The sequence below is a fragment of the Protopterus annectens genome, chromosome 6.part0 (genome assembly GCF_019279795.1).
Source record: "Protopterus annectens isolate FY-2018-M chromosome 6.part0, PAN1.0, whole genome shotgun sequence".
Classification (NCBI taxonomy): Eukaryota; Metazoa; Chordata; order Ceratodontiformes; family Protopteridae; genus Protopterus; species Protopterus annectens.
The window spans coordinates 1,179,361,535-1,179,383,744 of NC_056737.1; the positions used below are offsets into that span (position 1 = coordinate 1,179,361,535).

A 22,210-nucleotide genomic window follows, 5' to 3' on the forward strand; every position below is an offset into this window, starting at 1 on the left:
GAATGAAAAGTAGGAAGAGTTTGTTAAAGGGAATTGTCTTAGGAAAAGGGTTGTATACTTAGCAATTTGTAACCTTAGTAACGGAGTTGCATACTTAGCAGTTTGTAACCTTAGTAAAGGGGTTATATACTTAGCAGTTTGTAACCTTAGTAAAGGGATTGTATACTTAGCAGTTTGTAACCTTAGTAAAGGGGTTGTATACTTAGCTGTCTGTAACCTTAGTAAAGGGGTTGTATACTTAGCAGTCTGTAACTTTAGTAAAGGGGTTGTATACTTAGCAGTCTGTAACCTTAGTAAAGGGGTTGTATACTTAGCAGTTTGTAACCTTAGTAAAGTGGTTGAATACCTAGCAGTCTGTAACCTTAGTAAAGGGGTTGTATACTTAGCAGTCTGTAACCTTAGTAAAGGGGTTATATACTTAGCAGTCTGTAACCTTAGTAAATGGGTTGTATACTTAGCAGTTTGTAACCTTAGTAAAGGGGTTGTATACTTAGCAGTCTGTAACCTTAGAAAAGGGGTTGTATACTTAGCAGTTTGTAACCTTAGTAAAGGGGTTGTATACTTAGCAGTTTGCAACCTTAGTAAAGGGGTTGTATACTTAGCAGTCTGTAACCTTAGTAAAGGGGTTGTATACTTAGCAGTCTGTAACCTTAGTAAAGGGGTTGCATACTTAGCAGTTTGTAACCTTAGTAAAGGGGTTGTATACTTAGCAGTTTGCAACCTTAGTAAAGGGGTTGTATACTTAGCAGTCTGTAACCTTAGTAAAGGGGTTGCATACTTAGCAGTTTGTAACCTTAGTAAAGGGGTTGTATACTTAGCAGTTTGTAACCTTAGTAAAGGGGTTGTATACTTAGCAGTTTGTAACTCATGTTCAGGATTCTATGTGGGAAAGACCAAACAAGCTTTGACGAATAGAATGTATGAACATGGAAATGACATTAAAAACAAAAAGGTAACTAGTTCATTATATAAACATTCAATGGTCTGTTCCCAATTTAACAAGTTTTTATTTGGCATTTTGGAACAGGTCAAGCCTAATCCCGGGGGGGGGGGTGAAGAAGAGGGAAACTCAGTGGCAATTATAAACAGCAGCTATGTTTCCCCCTGGTTTAAATGAAAACATTTCAATAGCCCCTGTGTTGCATGAGAAAGCTAACAAAATATAAGAGTATAACATACACATACATGTACAAAAAACTGCTTCATAATATATTAGGTTGGAATACTTAGTTTCAGTATTTTATTCATAAATAAATTGAGTCAACATTTTAAAGTTTTATAAAAACAAGTGGATATATGTTTTAGATTAAATTTAATTAATGAATGAAAATGTAATTGGTCATTATTATGTTGATTGCTTTGTATTTGTGATTGGCTTATATTTTTTTATAAAAATGAGGATGTTTAGAAAGAAATTTATTCTGATGAAGGCTATATGTTGTAGCTGAAAGCACACAATCTAGTTATAGTAATAAAAGACATTTGGATTTTTATACGGCCTGGTGTTTGTGCAACTTATGGTGTTTTAAACTGTTTTGGGTGATTGGACATTGCTATTCTATATATAAATTTTGCTAGCTGAAAACTACTCATATGGAATGTTCTTATGTATATACTCTGTATTACTTGTATAATATATTTGATTTGAGAATGATTACTGCCAATAAAGTACTAAATGTCTTTATTAATGTAAATTCTGTATTGTATGTGAAATGTCTTATATGTGGAGCCTTTCTCCCTGGGAATCCACTGAAAATGGGTACTTCTGGCCCAGCTGGACCATCCCAGTAAACAAATGCAAATAAATTAATAGTAATAAATTTTTACCTTCTTCTATCAGTACTGGACCTCCACTAGCAATTAATATAAATACTCCTCTTTTCCTTTGTCCCTGATATTCTGCAGAGTATCCATGCTGAAATCCTTCCTTTTTAGAAATCACATGCTCAGTTCTTTCCAACTGTGTCTCCTGTATCATTGCTATTTGAACTCTGCATTTCTTAATATAATTAAATATCCTTTCCCTTTTGTCTAAACCTGTGAGACTAGTCACAATCTAAAATAATATGGAAAGTGTAGCCATTATGGTAAAAAGTCCGAATTCCCACCTATTATATATGACAGCTTTGTTGTTTGTCTTTTTGGCTTTTCCCGGTTAGGGGTCGCCACAGCGGAACTCCGGTCTGCTAATGACTGACAGTCAATTTTTTTTATGGTGCCGACTTGCCAGCCCGACGCCCAACCTTCAGCGAAGGCACGCCCATTCACACATGTCTTTCGGAGGCCACTCGACCACAGGGAGGACATGCAGACTCCACACAGAAGGCACTCCAGCCGAGAATCGAACAGGAGAACCTCTTGCTGTGAGGTAGCAATGCTACTGCTGTACCACCGCGGATACATATGTCAGCTTTGTTTAATATCCATTTCCAGCTTTTGTGACGCATGTAGCCATTAATGTTTAGCAGGTTAATCCTTTGTACAGCTTTTTTCTTACAATCAACACTGGAACCTATGTCACATTTTACAAGACTTTCTGTTTTAATAAATACCATAACAAACACCTAGACAGCTGCTATCACAGGCCCTAATTAACTTATGCAAGTTATCACCTGTGCTTCTACTTAAACTAATTGTTGTCTGTTCTTTTTTGTATCTTTATTCCCCCTCCCCAGATGTGAAAACTACTTTCAGAAATGATTAACTTTTAGCCTTGAAGAAGTCAGTGTTCTGTCTTTTTATTGCCCTGTTATCACCTTGTCTGTGGAAAAGTAAGAGAAAAAGGCAAACGTAATCTTCTGTTGCAGCCTGAAAGACAAGCTGAAACACTTATTGCTAAAGGAAAACTTTTCATTATATTTGGTGTTCTCATATTTACACATTTTTCATAGCAAAAAGGAAACAAAGAAAGCAAAAGAAGAGGAAGAAAAGGAAAGAAAAACAGAATCCGTTAACTTAATAACTTTATTACACACCCGTTAATAACTTTATTGCACACAAGAACAACTAAAAATACTTTACTATAAAACTTGCAATTTACACGGTGAAAAGTGTCATAAAAATGTTAATAAATAAATTTTTACTTAGTTACCTTTCTCCTTCCTCCTCCCCCAAGAGTTCTTCCAAACGTTAATGATATGAAGTAAGGCAAATGCGTTTCAAATCCCCACAAATGTAACAAAGTCAATAAAAGTCCACTCTTTCCACTTATACTCACACATCTGTATTTCATAAATGCAATTGATGCTTTGCAGTCTTACATTGATTCACTAATTTCTGTGTTGCTGGTCTTCCTCCTGTTCATCTCCCAGCTCCAGATTCTGATTCACTTCCAAGGTACTTCCAATTCTTCTGGTCAACTCCTGTGTTTTTCTCAGTCTCTCAAGTATTTTCTTTTGGAACAGTGGAACAGGTTTCACTTGTAAAGTTTCAACAAGCTTGCATTTTCTCCTTAGCCTGTTCTGCATCAACAAATGACTTTGATCCTCCAAGAAAAAAAAAATCTAAAGGCAGCTGGATACAGCAGTCCAAATCTCACATCTGCCTTTCAACACATCCTGATTACTGAAATAAATTTGTTTCTCTTATTCCTGGTGTTCAGTGAATAATCATTTTCCACAAATGATTCTACTGTCTCCAACTTTTAATACTTTGCCCTGTTCCCACAGTTTTGTGAGGATCATCTCCTTTTGCTTGTAGGATGGCATCTTTACTATTAAAGGTCTACGTTGCTTTCTCATGGCCAGATTTGAAGCACACACCTGGTGTGCCCTTTCAAGTAACAGTTCCTGCTGTGGAATACCAGCCCAGTTGCTTACTTGTGCCTTCATAAAAAATGAATGCAGTCTGTTCCTTTAGTTTCTTCTAGTACAACAGAAAATCTCAGATTTTCTCTGTGTGCTCTGTCCTCTAATTCTACCATTTTTTGAAACATCTCTTCTTGCAGTCTAAAACTTAGGTAGCCTTTTCTTCATTTTGACTTCTGGTTTTTGCAGATTTATCAGCTCATCTGAATATCTGTTTAAAGCTTCTTCCATTTTGTCCAGCATTTTGTTATTTGAGCTGATTTGCTCCTTCAGTATTGCATTTATTTTAATCAGCTCTGAGCACATCTGATTTGTTTTTTTTTTTCCCTCTAGGTTACTGGAAGCCATGTCTTGCACCAAAGCTGGGGCTTCAGCTGCTTTTTGCTGAACAGCAGCAGGATTCCTCCCAGTCAGTGTTTTCTCTTCACCTTTTCTAGTTGATTTTCTTTCAGGCTCTGCTAGTTTCTTTTTTGCAGGCATTCAGGTAGTATACTTACTAGCCAGTAACTGAATTTTATTCAGATTGACAATATCACTGGCTGTTGTCTCTCACTTCCTGTTTCCACACTGGGAGAGCTGAATTTATGCTGTTGACCAATGTGAGCCATCTTGGAAGTCCTTTTTTACTACATTGTCCTATTGCTGACTTACACTATACTATTTGGAACTACAGTCCAAGCTCCCTTCCTGCTTAATTCTTTCAATACCCACATCTGCAAAAACGGAAGATTATAAGGTCTGAGTGTAGTACATACATTTGCTTATATTTTTTGTGCAAATGTTTTATATATCTTGATCTCCATGGCTATGACTATTCTGTAGGCTCCTTCTTGGGTTTTATACTGCAACCATACCTTTAGTGTTTGCTAAAATCATGCAAGACAGACACACAGTATCTCGCACACAGGTGTGCGAGCACACGTGGACAAACACACACACACACACACACACACACACACAGTGCTGCCTAACAGAAACACAAGCTATTTTCTACATTTCTGGGACTTGTAACTACATTATGTGTGATTCTAAAGAAAATGTACAGCAAATCTTAGAGCTTACTAATGCCATTAAAGCACTTCTAGAGGTGGGAGTTTGGGGGTCTTCAGGTCTGATCCCTGGAACTGCATCCACCTTTCCCATGGTACTTTACTCTGACATCACTGTACCTTGCAGAAAGGAAGCATTTCATGGCATCACCACCTCAGGCTTGTACATATTAAGTGTCGGTCTTTCTGCTCCAGAGATTTCAGTTGTGGTCCTCAGAATTTCATCAAGAACTCTCCTTGTGTACTTACATACATGCACAGATCACATGCAGATACATGCACACACAGTCACATGCAAATGCATGCGGTAGCACATGCAGATACTTGCACACACAGACACATACAAGCTGTAGCACACACACATACATGCACACACAGACACATACAAACACATGCTGTAGCACATGCAGATACTTTCACACACAGACACATACACGCATGCTGTAGCACACACATACATACACACACAAACACATACACACATGCTGTAGCGCACACACATACATGGACACACAGACACATACACAAATGCTATAGCACACACACATACATGCACACAGACACATACACACATGCTGTAGAGCACACACATAATACATGCACACACAAACACATACAAGCACATGCTGTAGGACATGCAGATACATGCACACACAGAAACATATACGCACACACTGTATTTCGTTCTCTATTTAATGTACTCTTCTACAGTACAATCAGCATTTTGATTCTGACTTCCTGTTTTATTTCTCCTCTGAAGCATCCATTAAAATTCTGTAATTCACTTTGTGCATTTATTTACTGCTAACATAGATAAATTCAGGTGTGAACTAGCTATACTCCTCAGTGGCTTACCACAAGTAATCCATGTGCTAACCTTCAGACAATAACACGTATCAGTTGATATATATACCAGCCCAGCCTCCGCAGTTCATGAAGAAACTTGTTACACACTGCAGCATGACAAGTTAAGTTATAAGCTGTTTTTGTGTTGAATGTGCAAGAAACATCTGAAGCTGAAAAGGCCATGGGACTCACCCATCACTGAGGTCCCACAGGGGATATCATCAATGGCTCCATGGCTGTTAGCATGAATGAGGAAGCACTCCAGTTCCCTGTACCAGGCAGGCTGAATGCTTATCATGAATTCTCCAACCTCACATCCTGTGTCAGAGATAGTAACCAGCGAGTCTGAAAACACACACAACTGAAGCTCATCAGGTCCTACAAAACAAAAGGCAAAATATTAGGCTTGTAATGCCACAGATAAACTTCTAAAATTTCACCATTTCTTCACTTGCTTTATTACATTCCAATGTAACATTTTTTAATATTATAAACTTAACTATATCATAGATATTCTATTATCTAACTTTGTAAAGCCAATAATAGTCAGTGCTGTTCTGAAACAAACTGCGCTTCCAGTAATTCCCATGAAAGGGTAAAACCTAAACCTGGATGTTAACGGCACTAAACCATGAAGGCTGTGCAACACCTGAAATACCCTTGTACTGAGATCTCACTGACCAAATACACAGTGGCCTTCAAACCAGCATGAATCATAACTCCAGATAAAAGTAAGAAAAGGTTCCTGGTCAAAGAAAATGAAGAAAAACGTATGTACTTGAGTTTCTACCCTCACCTGAGCAGACACATCTGGCACTGAGGTTAAATTCTGCTAATCTGCAATAGTCATGGGTAACATCATAGGTGTTCATAATAGTCATTCTCTTTTACTTTATGCTCCAGACATTAAAAAAACTGAATAATGTATGCGCCTTTGACAACAGTATCCATTTACTTATTCAGAATATGTTTCGATTAATCTCCTAGCTTTTTATTTCTGTGTAGTTTCTGACTGCTTGCAATTTGCCCACAGAAATACAGTAAAGAGATTTCACAGGGATGGATGGGAGATCTGACTGAGTTCAGTACTTTGCCTCCCTGTCACACCAAGGGGCTTAAAATCAGCTGTAGACAGCAGATGTGGTCTTACCAGCCACATGACTAAACACTGCGCAAGTGTTTGACATTCAAATATGCAGAGTTCAGTGTTACTGGAGGAAAACAAAAACAAAACAAACACTGAAAATCACTGCAATAATAAATCCCATCACCCTGCTGTCCAAATACAGCATCAATCAACATGTGACCTAGGCAGAGTCTTCCGGAAGCAGACTGCAATAGTGCGAACTGTTAGGAAGCCAGACTTACTCCATAAGCTAAAATATTGTTAACACTAGCAAGTGCAGAGATAAACACTAGTTAACACATTTTATTTTATTTTAGTTAAGTATGATATAGCATCTTACTTTTATCTTCTAACTGTATACACTTTTTAATTTGATAAAGAGCTATCACAATTAGTTAATATTCATGTAATTTTCTTTGAAAGAGTAATATTTCCCAGACTTCTGTTCTTTCTACAATTGAGTGAGTGTTGTGAGACTCTCAAGAAATTAAACTTAAGGTAAAAGATACTTTTCATGTCACACTCGGCCAGCTTCTAAGTTTTTGGAGCCAAGGCAAAGCAGTTTTTTTCTATGTGCTCCCTCCCCCCACCTGCAGACCATATCAAACTCAAACTCATCCATTCACTAGCAGTATGGAGCCTTTACATCCACTATGGCAAAAGCTGTCAAGAAAGCAGTCATCCATACTGAAATCAGGGTGTTTGTGCTCTCACCAGCATCTTGGCTAGGACAAAATGGTTGTGCAAATCCCTTACCCTAGGTAACAAGACAAACTACTTGCATCGCAATGATGACTAGCAATGCCCTACACCTGTGGGTGCATCCCCTCATGGACGAGCTACTTGCATCACAATGGGTCTAGCAATGCCCTACACCTGTGAGTGCACCCCCTCATACACTCACTAATGAGAGCTACCAGTAACCATTTGAAATGTCAGGACCAGCAAGAGTAGGTATCAAAATATGGAGGCTGAATGGCTGAAAGATTGGAGTTACATTTATTAAGTCTGAGATGCCATTTCTCACAATATTCCCTTTTCTCAGAGGTATGGCAATCTTGGAGTTGGTATATGTATATATATATATATATATATATATATATATATATATATATATATATATATATATATATATGTATATAGACACACACACACACACACACACACATATATATATATATATATATATATATATATATATATATATATATATATATACACATATACATATGTTCTAGGAGTATGGGGGATTATTGCAGGGGTGACACCTCCCTCGGCAAAAATAAGTTTAAAGAGGAACAGTGATTTTCGAGTTTCGTTATTCTCCAGGTTTTCGGTCTTTTTTTCGGCTTGCTGGCACTCTGCAGTTAGATTGCCGACATTTCAATAGGGAGTTGGGCTACCACAGGATGATGGCTTGCTGAGTCATAAGCCCTCCCATGTATGCCCACTGCAATGCCATCCCTCCTTCATGGGACTGTGGCTATGCATGTCTTGCTCCCAGGGTGATATTCTCATCCTCCCTTCTCAGGGCCATAAATCCCTGGACTGCTAATCGAACAATGGCCACTTGAACTATAGTCAGGGGTTTATTTGTCTATACCACAGCACTGGCACAAGATAGAACACTTTTACTATTTTAATTGGCATCTCTTTGCCCAGAGAGACAAGCCTGCCATTCAAACTATTTGATGTAACTCTGTCTACTGTGCTGTAATCTACTACCAGCTGGGTATACCTCTTAACCTTTTATCCCTGTTGAAAAGCTTTGCAGTACCCTCTTACATCTTTTGCAATGCACAGCCACTAAAAATGTAGCATAACTCCTTTTCATATGCTTCATATATAGTCTGGAAAAAAAGAAATTATGTCTTACCATAACATTCCATCTGTGTTGTAGCTCTTTATTCATTCATTACTGATGGGACTTCGATTCCATCCTCGGAACCGACATGGCTGTTTCCAAGCTTGTGCCAGCCAAAAACTCTCAGCTAAGAACTACCTATAATGCCTCTCTCATAGTCTCTTCAGATAGAGTTTGCCTGCACCTATATTATAGAGATAATACGAGAGATAGTAGGAGGCTCTGTCTGAGCAAATACCTTAACCAGGAGTTCCTGAAGTCCACCAGGAGTCCAGGCAGGGGGAAGGAGGGCGGGAAGTAATGAATGAATAAAGATCTACAACACAGATGGAACGTTATGGTATGACATAACTTCTTTATCTGATGTTCTATCCTATCCTATGCCTATCTGAAACTTGGCTTAAACCTTCAGTCAAAGATAATGAAGTAACCCCTCCAGGTTATAATATCATCAGAAAGGACCGTACTACTAAAAAGGGAGGAAGGGTCGCAATCCTCTACAAAACCAAACTACAAATCAGCACCATTGACCTTAACCCACCTTTAGACAATAAAGCCGAAATACTCATCACTAAACTTCAGGTCAACCCTAGTAAAGCTATTAATGTCATCTGTTTATACCTTCCATCAGGAAACAATATTAATACCCTTGAAAATATCATGAATTTTATTACTATCAACCTCCCACAAGAAACTATAATTTTAGGAGACGTCAATATTGATTGGCAGTCCTGTAATAGTATACACCCTTCCACCCATATTAACTTATATGGCTTTACACAAACCATTAACTCCTCTACCAGAACTCACAAACCCAACAACAAAGAAACTACCTTGGACTGGATACTCACTAATAATACTCTACAAACCTACAAAGTAGGGACCCTCCCAGATGATCTAAGTGACCATTCCCTAACCTACTTTATTAGATCTAAAACCAACCTCACTCTTCCCAGCACTGCCAGAACTGTTCGCTTCAAAAAACAATTTAACCATGATCTATTCCTGACAGAACTTAAACAACGTAATTGGTCACCACTAAAATATTTTCCACTTAATGAAGCTGTAGCCTATTTTAATACCACATTCTTAACCATCCTGAACCACCATGCACCATTACGCTCTATTAGATGCAAAGCTAAACCAGCACCATGGCTCTCAAATACTACAAGGCATAAAATCCATCTGAGAAACAAAGCCTGGGTCAAATGGCGTACCACTAAAAACCCATTAGATCACTTAATTTTCAGACAACTAAGAAATACTACTAAAAAAGCCATAGTGCTAGATAAAAAGAACGTTTACCTCCAAATACAGCAAACCCATCAAAATAAACCTCAAATGTTTTGGAACAGTATCAACAAACTTCTTCACCCAGGACAATCAACCACCCCTAACCCTCTAGGCTCCAACCCCGATAATCCCATTCACACTGCCAACTCCTTTAACTCCTTCTTTACCAATGCCATCCAATCTAGCCATCTTTCACCAGACACCACAAATCTGCTTAATTCATCTCTAAATCCTCCTCCATCCTTTCAAATGCAACCAGTGTCTACTTCTAGTATATGCTCTCTTCTACTAAAACTTAAACCTTCTACCCCTTCTGCTGACCAACTCCCAGGAGAATACCTCCAAATTGGAACCAAATCCATTGCCTACCCTATATCTATCCTTATCAATAGAACCATTAGTGAAGGAAATATCCCGTCCATCTGGAAAATTTCTTATATTATTCCTTTACACAAAGGTGGGAACTCTAATGAATTCTCTAACTTTCATCCTATAGTCTTGCTATCTCCTCTGGCAAAAATTATGGAAAAATGTATACAGAAGCAACTTCTAAACCACCTTCTCCAAAATAAGCTACTGGCAAACTGTCAACATGGTTTCATACATCACCACAGTACCACCACAGCCCTGCTATCATTTACAGATTGTATTAACAATAATCGTAACAACGACTTTCTTTCCTCTGCAGTATTCGTTGATTTATCCAAAGCTTTCGACATGGTTCACCACCAGCTGCTCTTGCATATTATGAAATCTCTATCACTAGACCCATTAGCCATCAAATGGTTCAAATCTTACCTTGATAACAGAAAACAAGCGGTTCTCTGGCACAATAATCTTTCTAATCTCTTTCCCATCTCCCTTGGTGTCCCTCAGGGCTCCATATTAGGGCCACTCCTATTTTCCATCTATATTAATGATCTTCAGTCAGCAATTCCACATTCTACCTGCATTCAGTACGCAGATGACTCCACTATTATCTGCTCAGCTACTTCTCAAATTGAACTCCTATTTTCCATCTATATTAATGATCTTCAGTCAGCAATTCCACATTCTACCTGCATTCAGTACGCAGATGACTCCACTATTATCTGCTCAGCTACTTCTCAAATTGAACTGCAGAACATCACCCAGAAAGCATTTAATACTGTGGAACAATGGTTTACAAACCGCTGCCTCCTACTAAATCCAAAGAAAACTAAACTGCTACTCTTCTCCCCAACCCGCAAGTCCACCCCTACACATTTTACACTCACATCTAACAATGGTACTATTATCTCTCCAGACCTATCTACCAAACTCCTAGGAATATCTATAGACAACAACCTCAACTTTGACACACATATTAACAGTACTATAAAAACAGTCAACAAGAAACTTGGATCCCTCTACAGAATCAAACCCTTTCTTACTCCAGCAGCCAGGACTGCTATAGCCAGAACTCATCTCATCTCTACACTACTCTATGCCTCACCCATTTATACAAACCTTTCTAAAACCAACATTAACAAATTGACTGTATCCTGTAATAATACTGCCAGATTTGCTGCTGCCACTCCTTTCCGTACCCATCACTGTCTAAATCTTAAACAACTTGATTGGTTAGAGTTTCCACACCATCTGCACTTTTCACAGCTTACTATTGCCCACAAAACACTGTATCAACCCTCCAATACTCCTATACTTTCAAGCCTACTTACCCTCTACCACAATCCTAAAAACTTACGCTCTTCTAATAAACTTCTGTTTAACACCTGTAGATCCAACAATTTAGCAGGTGACTCCCTCTTCTGTAATACCATTGGTAAGCTATGGAATCTACTACCCACTGAACTCACAACTCTCCCCTCTCATTCACATTTCAAAAAGAAGCTCAAGCTTTATCTCATGACACACTGGCTATGTTCCTGTACTATCCCTGACTAACTGCTGTTTCTTCTCACTAATTACCACCTGCCTCAACTAGCCTTCCCTACAAGATCTGCTTATTATGTATCTTTGACTGAATTCTTCATATATACACCTATATCTCATCATTGATTACTGCTCAGTATAACAGTTAACATTTCTAAAAAAAAAAAAAAAAAAAACATAAACTGTTTCCCCTATTCTATTCAAATCAGCTCTAATCTATACTGTCTTTAGTATACAACTTATTGGTATTTCTTTCTTGACTGTATTTTGCAAATGTTCTTCTATATATTTTTTCACGTCTGTACTTAATATCGGTTCTTATTGTATATTGTTTTATTGTATATTGCTTGTTGTGTTGCACATGGAGCTTTTCTCCCCGGGCCTCTACTGAAAATGGACATGTATCCAGCTAGACTAGCCTGGTCAACAAATGTAAAATAAATAAAATAAATAAAAAAAATAAAATGTTGTAAATCTTTATTCATTCCTTACTGATAGGAATGAGTCCCCTGCTACTACAGTCCTGGGTGGCCCTAAGGAAGGATATTCATGAGCACCATAGAACCAAAGGATGCTTGTCCCCTGGAGGCCAAATCCAATTTGTAATGAGTGATAAAGGTATGATGTCTTGCCCAAGTGGCTGCTGCACAGATATCATTCATAGAGGCTCTGGAATGAAAAGCCACAGAAGTAACCATCGACCTAGTGGAATGACCCTTTGCTCTGGAAGGTAAGGACTGTATTTTGATTGTAGATGAAGGTAATGACGTTACTAAGCCAGGAGGATAGAGTCACTTTGGAGACAGGTTTACCCAATCTGGGTCCCGCAAAGGCCACAAAAAATTAATCCGTTTTTCTGAAAGATTTAGCTCTGTCCAAATAAAAATGAAGCCCCCTATGAAAATCAAGGGTGTGCAAAAGATACTCCCCTCCATTTGAATGCTGAGGGAAGAAAACTGGCAGGTCACCAAATTGATTAATTGAAAATCCAGAAATGACCTTGGGCAAGAAGGAAGGGTCAGTACATAGGGACAGTCTATCCCTGTGGAAGTTCAAGTAAAGTCTCTTGACCCTCAAGGCCTGCAACTCAGATACTCTTCTCGCTGAGGTAAGGTCTACTAGAAGTAGAGTCTTCCGTGATAAAAATTTTATATCACATGAATTAGAAGGTTCAAAAGGAGGTTTGTTAACAACTGAAGTACCACAGTCAAGTCCCAGGATTCTATGGGGGGCTTGACAGGAGGCTTAACTTGTAATACTCCTTTAAAGAAAGTTTTGGACAGACGGTGTGACATAACAGGAGAATTATCGAATCCATTATGAAAATTGGCGATAGTTGCTAAGTGTTCAGTAACTGTCGATGCTGAGGTTCTGAATGTAGAAGAGTCATCAGGTACTGTGGAATCTTCTGAATAGGCATAGAGAAAGGGTCTATGTTTGTGTGAAGTCAGAAGATTTTCACGGACAGAAGATGAAATATCAGGCAGCCTGGCAATCTTCAGAAGTGGAGGAAACAAGCTGTAAGCTTGAGGCTGTGGAGATTGGGGTGAATCAATCCCTGTGGGTGAGATAGTAGACCTTGGGACTGATCCAGGATCCATAGGCTGTGAATTAGATGAGGCCATAGGAAAGGAAACTTGATGAGGCCAATAAGGGGCAATGAGGTTCACTTTGCATCTCAACCTTTGAGCCTGCTGGAGGAATTTTGGGATGAGGGGAAATGGGGGAAAGGCGTACAGTAGACCTGGGGGCCAATCGTGCTTTAGAGCATCCCCCTGTGATTTCCCCTGAGGGTGGATCAGGGCAATGTAGCTTCTGTATTTGTTGTTTAGAGGGGAAGCAAACAGACCACAGCAAGGCCTGCCTCAATGGCGGAAGAACCGATAAGTTATTACAGGATTAAGGGACCACTCGTGAGGCATCAGAATGTTTCTGCTCAGATTGTCCGCAATAAGGTTGGAACTCCCGGGAATGTGCGTTGCTATAAGAAAGCAGTTGGAAGCTATCGCCCAGTGCCAAATCCTCATGGCTTCCCGACACAGGGGGTAAGACCTGGTTCCACCTTGTTTGTTTATAAACCAGACGACTGACATGTTGTCCAATTGAATTGCAATGGTCCCGGAAGGGAGGGCTGTATGGAACGCTTGCAACCCTAAGAGAACTGCCCTCAATTCTGGGACATTTATGTGCAAATTGGCCTCCATGGGGGACCAGGTGCCTTGGACTGTCTTTCCCTGGAAATGCCCCCCACACACCCTAACAAGGAAGTGTCTGTGGTCACCGTGGCCGTGGGCTGGGGAGGCAGAATGGTTGACACCAAAGATTTGATTCTGGCTTCATCCACCATAGCATTTCTTTCTTGCAAAGGTTTGTAAGGTGTATCATGTGGTTGAGTGGGTGAGTTAAGAATGACCATTGTGATGAAAGGAGCCACTGTAATAGTCTCATGTGCAACCTCGCCAATGGTACTAGGGTAATAGCTGCTGCCATAGAGCCTAAAAGTTGTAGTACAAGGCGTGCTCTTACAAAAGTCTGTGGAAGAAGGACTTGGATTTGGTTTCTTATTTTTGAAAACCTGTGAGGAGGGAGGGAGGGAAGCTTGACAGGATATTGTGTCGAAGATAGCTCCAATAAATTCCAGCGTTTTTGTTGGGGACATTTGAGATTTGTCCTTGTTGATCATAATCCCCAAGTGGAGTGCAAGGCCTTGAGTGTAAGAGAGGCTGTGGATGAGAAGATTCCTGGTCGTGGCGGTAAGGAGCCAATCGTCTAGATACAGAAACACCTGGAATCCTTGCAGTCAAAGATGAGCTACTACATCTGCCATACATTTGGTGAACAATCGGGAGGACTGTCGAGAGACCAAAAGGCAGTACCCTGAAGCAGTAGTGATTGGCTCACAGCCGGAAGCGGAGAAATCTCCAGGAGCGCTGGTCCATCTTTATGTGGTAATAAGCATCCTGGAGATCTATACAGCACATCCAGTTGTCCTTCCATAGAAAAGGGAGAATGGACTCTATCGTGACCATCCGGAATTTCTGAGGTTTTATAAATTTGTTCAATAGGCTGAGATCCAGGATTGGTCTCCAGTCCCCTGTCTTTTTCGGCACTAAAAAGAGCCTCAAGTAAGACCCGGATTCTCTCTGGTCTGGTGGGACTGGCTGGATGACTCTTTTTCTTAGCAGCTTTTCTATTTCTAAGGCTGCTATCTCCCTCAGATTGGGTGGAACATCGGGGATTCATTTGACAGGTCTGGGAGTAAGATCGAATAGGATATGGTAGCCTCTGGATATTATTCTCTGCACCTAAACATCAGTAGTAATAACTTGCCAGGCTGGTAGGTGCAGAGAAAAATGACCCCTGACTGCTTCCAGAGGAAAGCAATTGGGCCGCTGCTCAGGAGTGCTGGTAGGGTCGGCTGGAGAAGGAATCGCTAGCACCCTGGTTACACGGACCCCCTCTGACCCAAAAAGGGCGTCTTCCAGATAACTTGCCCCCTCTGACCCGGGGGGATTGCTCACCATGAGTGTCACGAAAAGATCCATGGGACTTTTTGAACCACAATTTCCCTCCCCTCTGGTTCCTGGAATAGGACCTCTGGGGGTGGAAAAATGTATGCCCACAGCAGACAAGGTCTTTCTCACTTCGTGCTAGTGTCTCTCGAACTTTGGGACCAAAGAGTGAAGATTCATCGATAGGCGCATTGATGAAGGAAGATTTAAAGGGGTCTGCTAAATCACACAAATGCATCCAAGCATGATGTCTAATGATGATGCCTGATGCAGCTGCTCGAGCTGCCCCCTCGGTGGTGTGAGATATCAAGCACATCGAGGAGTTCAAGATAGATTCTAGGGTAGCTAGCTGCAAGGTGTCAGTGTCACGCACCTCATCAGGCAGTACCCCCGCCAAAGAGGAAGACATTTTAGAAATTAGGTCTTTTTGGAGGCGAGTGAAGTCTGCCAAATAGTTCAGCGACCAAATGGCAAAGGTTGCTGAAGTGTAGGTCTGTTTCCCCAGTCTGTTCATGGCCCAAGACTCCCTGTTCGGGGGATGATCAGTGGAACTATCTTCTGCCAGTTCCCTTTTGGTGGCCCCCGCCATGATCATGGAATAAACTGTCAACTGCTCGGACCAATTGGGCTCGTCTTCGGGGGTGGATAAAATTTTGTCCGGCCTCCGGGGGACAGGTTCTACGCTGTCCGGGGCTTTCCAGGTACACTGCATGATCAGCTATACAAGCATATCCGCAGGTGGAGTCACCCAGGAAGTAGATGGCCAGGCACGGAAGGCCTGCAAGAACACCAATTCCTCCAAAGAAGGGTTAGAGGACTTCCAGTCTCCCCTCTGCTTGAGGATTTCAAGAATGTCTCCAAATAAGACGTCTTCTGCAGGAGACTGTGGGGAGCCTTCTCCCTCATTGCAATCGGTGTCCTCAGTGATAGATTCCTAAGGGGAAACAAGGTGCTTCCTCTTGCACCGTTTCTTCTGGGGTGGCTCCCCAGTGGGATCTTCTGAGGAGGATTCCGAAGAAAGAGTTCCATTTAAGGGAAGGTCTTGTGGCTCCTATGCCCGGGATCCTAGAGTAGGGGGTTGGGACAGCTGCTTGCTAGAGGGGAGTTCCAGTGTCTACACCATTGGTGCTGACTGCAGGCCTGTGGGGGCAAGGACCCTCTCCATCACCTGGAAAGCAGGCCCATCTGAGGAGGGATGGGAGCCCAGAACCAAAAAGGACAACCTCGAAACTGGGGTCACACCCCACCCTGAGGAGCTCTCCTCCAGGTGAGGAGCTACGAGAGGACTGGTAGCTGTCGGTGGAGCAGTGGACATAGATGGTGCCAGTGAAAAAATAGGCGCATGACTAGGAACCATGGTACTGACAGACCAAACACTTTGAGAGTGTACCGGCTCCAATGGAGCCAATGCACCAAGGGAGGTCTGTGCTGACAGGGAAAATTCCACAGTCGGAGCTGAGACAGTATGCACCGGGGTGGTCATCGGTCCCGAGATCTCTGGAGGCTGGGAAGAGGCTGCAGGAGGATATACTGGAGAGTATGCTGTGAAAGGTTCCATTCCAAAGGGGATGGAAGGTCTAGCTGGGGTGGGTAATCCTCTAGCTGCCAGAAGCTGGTCCGCAACCTGCACTACATCTTGTTCTGAAAGGTTCCTGTTGGATCTATAGGAGGCTGCTGAAGGAGAGTCAGGTCTTTCAAGAAAGGGGCTAAATTGGTGCCCCAAAAAAGGGTCATAAGTTGGAGAGTATCTGGTTCTTGGAAGTTCAACCTTTGGAACTGATGGGGGTCATAGTCTGTGGAGCCGAATAAGCTATTGGCACCATGGCCGGGGATGGTGCCAAAGTGGGTATGGTTGTCAAAGCTGGTGTCAGAACAAAGGATGGCACCGAAGACGATGGTGCCGAAGCTGGAACCGTAATAGGAGTCAACATCAGAGAGGGCATCAAGGGAGAAGACACAGAGCTTGGTGCCGAAGTTGTCTGCACCGAAGGCGCCGGAGAAGCTCGGTGTCAACTTGGTTCCATAACAGACAGGAATGTAGGAACCGAGTGACTCCATTTCTTCTTGTGTTTCCTGGTCTTAGGAGGTGGTGAGACCTCCATCCCAGAGAGAGCCTCCAAAAAAGGCAATTTCATTAAACCCTTCAAAATCAGTTTGTTTTTGCACTTGGCTAGCGTGCGATTACTGAAACTAGAGCAGATGTCACATGAATCATTTAAGTGGTCCATGCCCAAACAATAAACACACCGAGCGTGACCATCTCAGTTGGGCAACTTATGCCCACACTTATAGCACTGCTTAAAGCCCAGTTTAGCTTTTTCTGACATAATGTACAAGTACACTGACAAAAACTATCAAGAGAAAACAACAAGTGAGAGGTTTTTTTTTTTTTGTGAGAAATATTTATATGAGAGAAGAGTACCAACAATGTTGAGTCTTTCGGCTTTTCCCAGTTAGGGGTCGCCACAGCGGAACTCCGGTCCGCTAATGATTGGCAGAAGATTTTTACATGCCGAGTTGCCAGCCCTGACGCACAACCTTCAATGAAGGTATGCCCATACACGCATGTCTCCACACAGAAGACGCTCTAGCTGAGAATCAAACAGGACAACATCTTACTATGAGGCGACAACACTACCGCAGCACCACCACCGCACATTGGTATCTAGAAATACCACAAGTGGTAAAAAGAGGGCCTACCAAAGGTAGGAGAGAGGGACAGTACCAACGATGGTAAAAGGGTAACTACCAAAGGTAAAGGATAGGAAGTAGAAGCAGATTACAGGCGAGAGGAGAAATTAGCGAGACTAACTAAAAAAGGCAAAGCTTTGAGAGAAGCTACACAAAAATACACAAATTTTACACTTCGCTTTGAGAGCGAAGGCTTGGCACGTCTGACAAGGAATGCGGCAAACGAGATCTGAAGAGACTATGAGAGGAGCATTATGGATAGGTCTTAGCTGAGAGTTTTTTGCTGGCGCGAGCTTGAAAACGGCTGTGCCAGTTCCGAGGACAGAACAGAAGTCCCATTAATAAGGAATGAATAATGATTTACATCAAATGGAATGTTATGGGCCACGACTACAAATGTGTCACAATAGACCTTTAGGACTACAAATGCATCACAACAGACCTTTGGGTCTACAAATGCATCATGATAGGCCTGTGGGACTATAACTGCATCACAATAGGCCTTTGGGACAACAAATGCATCACAACAGGCCTTTGGGACTACAAATGTGCCATGATAGGCCTTTGGGACTACAAATGTGGCATGACAGGCCTTCACGACTACAAATGAGTCACGACAGGCGTTTGGTACAACCAACTACTTCTCCATGTTGACAGTCTTTAGGAGTCCACTTTCTATACAAAACCACCATTCTCAGCATTGAAACTGCTTTCCCTGAGGATTAGGAGCCACCTTAGGTATTTCCCCCTCATATTTTATAAACTGGGTTCTAAAAGTTGTGCCTGCCTTAACTCTCTCTTGCCTTTTCCTGGAATCAGAGAAGTCCTGACCTTCCCACTTAAAATGTTCCCTCATAGAATGAAGAGTCTCTGAAAAAGAAAAATCCTCTGGAGGAGAAGCAGAAGGAGTAGAATCATCCACATCAGAATCAGAATAAGGAGAATACTCCTGCAAGTCTTCAGCCGAAGACTCTGAAACATCCGAAACCTGCTCAAAACTCCCCAACTCTGGTTCCACCCTAGGCCTCTTATCAGGAGGGGGCAAAGAACCTCTAATCAAAGTAATTAAATCTTCTGCCATTTTGAGCATGTGCTTCTTGGGCACAGATCCTGAAGAACTAGGAGTGACACCAACAGAAGCTAAACCTGGCCTGCCTCTGGGAGAAGCCTTGGAAACAGAAGGAGAGGGCCTAACCACCCTAGGAAGGGAGGGGAGTACAGTAACCTGGGAAGCCCCTTCAGCCTGACCTGCCTCCTGAGAAGCCACACCCTGCAATATCAAAGTCTCCCCCTGGGACTCCAGAGAAGCCTCCGGTGGAACCACCAGTTCCACTGACGCCTCCAAAGAACCGGCGTCCGGTACGGACGACTCTTCTTGCCTGGGTTTAGCTGCTTTGTCTTTGCGCTTCTTCGAAGAAGCGGGCGTCGGAGCATCCGACGGCATATTGTAATTGCACCGCTCAAGACCAACCTGGCACAATCTAACCTTCGCTTAATAGTGCGCTTATTAAACCTAGCACAAAAGCGACACCCAACAACGTCATGCTCAGGCCCCAAACAAGGAATACACAAAGTATGATAATCTCTATGCGGTATCTGCTTCCCACAAGAAATACAGTTATTCACTTTTTCTGACATCCGGTAAACCACTGAGGCAAGAAAAACTAAAATATTCCCAACGGGTACTTAGCCAACTTTGACTCGGTCTGAAACTCCGAATTCGAAAAATTTCAGAACGCCGAACGGCACTTGCAACGCTGCTTCTGCATCGGACCATGCGGCAAAAAAGACTGAGGATATGACGTCGGTCATGCGCATTTGTACCCTGACGCCCTGATGTCAGTCTTAAGCGCCTTGACCGACATCAGCCTAATACTTTGATATTCGGGCCGACCGAGGACAGCGGACTACCCAAGTGTAAGGACTGCAGCAATGTGAGATGAAGAACATCCACCATTCTCAGCATTGAAACTGCTTTCCCTGAGGATTAGGAGCCACCTTAGGTATTTCCCCCTCATATTTTATAAACTGGGTTCTAAAAGTTGTGCCTGCCTTAACTCTCTCTTTGTAACCTTCCTCAGTTCTCCTCATAATGGAAATCTATTGCTTTTCAACAACCTTGTCTAAGACCTAGATTTGCTGCTATAAACCATTTTTCCCAGTGAAGTCACTCCTTCCAGAGGATGTCCAATACTATCGGACAACTGTGGTTCCAGTTCATAATTACCGGTACATCCTAGCTTTTCTAAGTGACCATATTACGGCCTCTACTAGAGGTGTGTACACTGGACAAGTTTTGTCATTTCTACCTTTCCCATGGGACTGCATCCATGCCTGGCTATGTGTAACTGCATGTGCACAAGGCACTTGGTTACCAAAGTTAAGATCTACAAAACAATCTGCTAGGATATCATCAAACACTGCCACTTAGTTTTCTCCCTGCCCCCTTTCCACTCCAGATGAACCCAGGCCAATAGTACTTGACAAAGTATCCCTCCCATTGTCTTAACTGGAGTGGACTGCCCAGACAAGTAATGTCTCTCTCAAAGAACTACGGGTTTTACAATTATATCTGATGTAATATCCTGTTAGCAAATGTTTCTCTACTCTCCACCAGGATAGCATACAGGCCCTGATGATAATCTACAGCAGCTGAAGTCTCATGACACCCTACCACTACTACACTGCCATCTAGTTAGACATGCCCCATCTAGTTACACATGCCCCATCTAGTTACACATGCCCCACCTAGTTAGACATGCCCCATCTAGTTACACATGCCTCATCTAGTTACACATGCCCCACCTAGTTAGACATGCCCCATCTAGTTACACATGCCCCATCTAGTTACACATACCCCACCTAGTTACACATGCCCCATCTAGTTACACATGCCCCATCTAGTTACATCGAAATCTTTTACTCCAAAACCTTGCCATTTATTTGAGACACTATTTTCTCCTTCTGCCTCTGCAACATGATGTGAAAGTTTGGACTGCCCCCTCCAGACTTTCTTATACCAATATGCAGTACTGGTTACCCCCTTCTAATTAGTTGTTCCTGCAAGCTAGGGAGAGGTCAGTCTTCTTCTCTTCTTCCTTATTTCCTCTGCAATACTACACTCCTGATGTGCTAACATGATCATCATACCACGCTGCATTATCATTAGTGCCAAGCATGCACTATCTGCTAACACGATCATCATACAACACTGCATTATCATTAGTGCCAAGCATGCACTATCTGCTAACACAATCATCATACCACGCTGCATTATCATTAGTGCCAAGCATGCACTATCTGCTAACACGATCATCATACAATGCTGCGTTATCATTAGTGCCAAGCATGCACTATCTGCTAACACGATCATCATACCACGCTGCATTATCATTAGTGCCAAGCATGCACTATCTGCTAACATGATCATCATACAACGCTGCATTGTCATTAGTGCCAAGCATGCACTATCTGCTAACACGATCATCATACCACGCTGCGTTATCATTAGTGCCAAGCATGCACTATCTGCTAACACGATCATCATACAACGCTGCATTATCATCAGTGCCAAGCATTCACTATCTGAGCACCTACATAAACTGTTGAACTTCGGACTACTCACAAGTCATTCACTATCTGAACACCTACATAAACCGTTGAACCGGACTACCCACAAGTCATTCACTATCTGAGCACCTACATAAACTGTTGAACCTAGAACTGCCCACAAGTCATTCACTATCTGAGCACCTACATAAACTGCTGAACCTCAAACTGCCCACAAGGCATGCACTATATGACCACCTACATAAACTGTTGAACCGCAGAGTACCCACAAGTCATTCACTATCTGAGCACTTACATAAACTGTTGAACCTCAGAGTGCCCACAAGTCATTCACTAACTAAGCACCTACACAAATTGTTGAAGCTCAGACTACCCACAAGGCATGCACTATCTGTCTGACCACCTACATAAACTGTTGAAGTTCAGACTACCCACAAGGCATTCACTATCTGAGCACCTACATAAACTGCTGAACCTCAGACTGACCACAAGGCATTCGCCTGACATCTGGAGAATAGCTACTGTGACTTCCCTATACA

The 22,210-nt window shown here is 42.0% G+C and overlaps 1 protein-coding gene across 1 annotated transcript in view; it reads right to left on the reverse strand.

The window, feature by feature from the left end:
- Positions 1-22,210, reverse strand: part of LOC122804745 (ciliogenesis associated TTC17 interacting protein) — a 2,188,718-nt gene that overhangs the window by 1,948,600 nt on the left and 217,908 nt on the right. Inside the window, exon 3 of the mRNA XM_044074809.1 lies at positions 5,894-6,079. Within this exon, the coding sequence (XP_043930744.1) occupies positions 5,894-6,079 (186 nt within the window). The remainder of the gene's footprint in view (positions 1-5,893; positions 6,080-22,210) is intronic.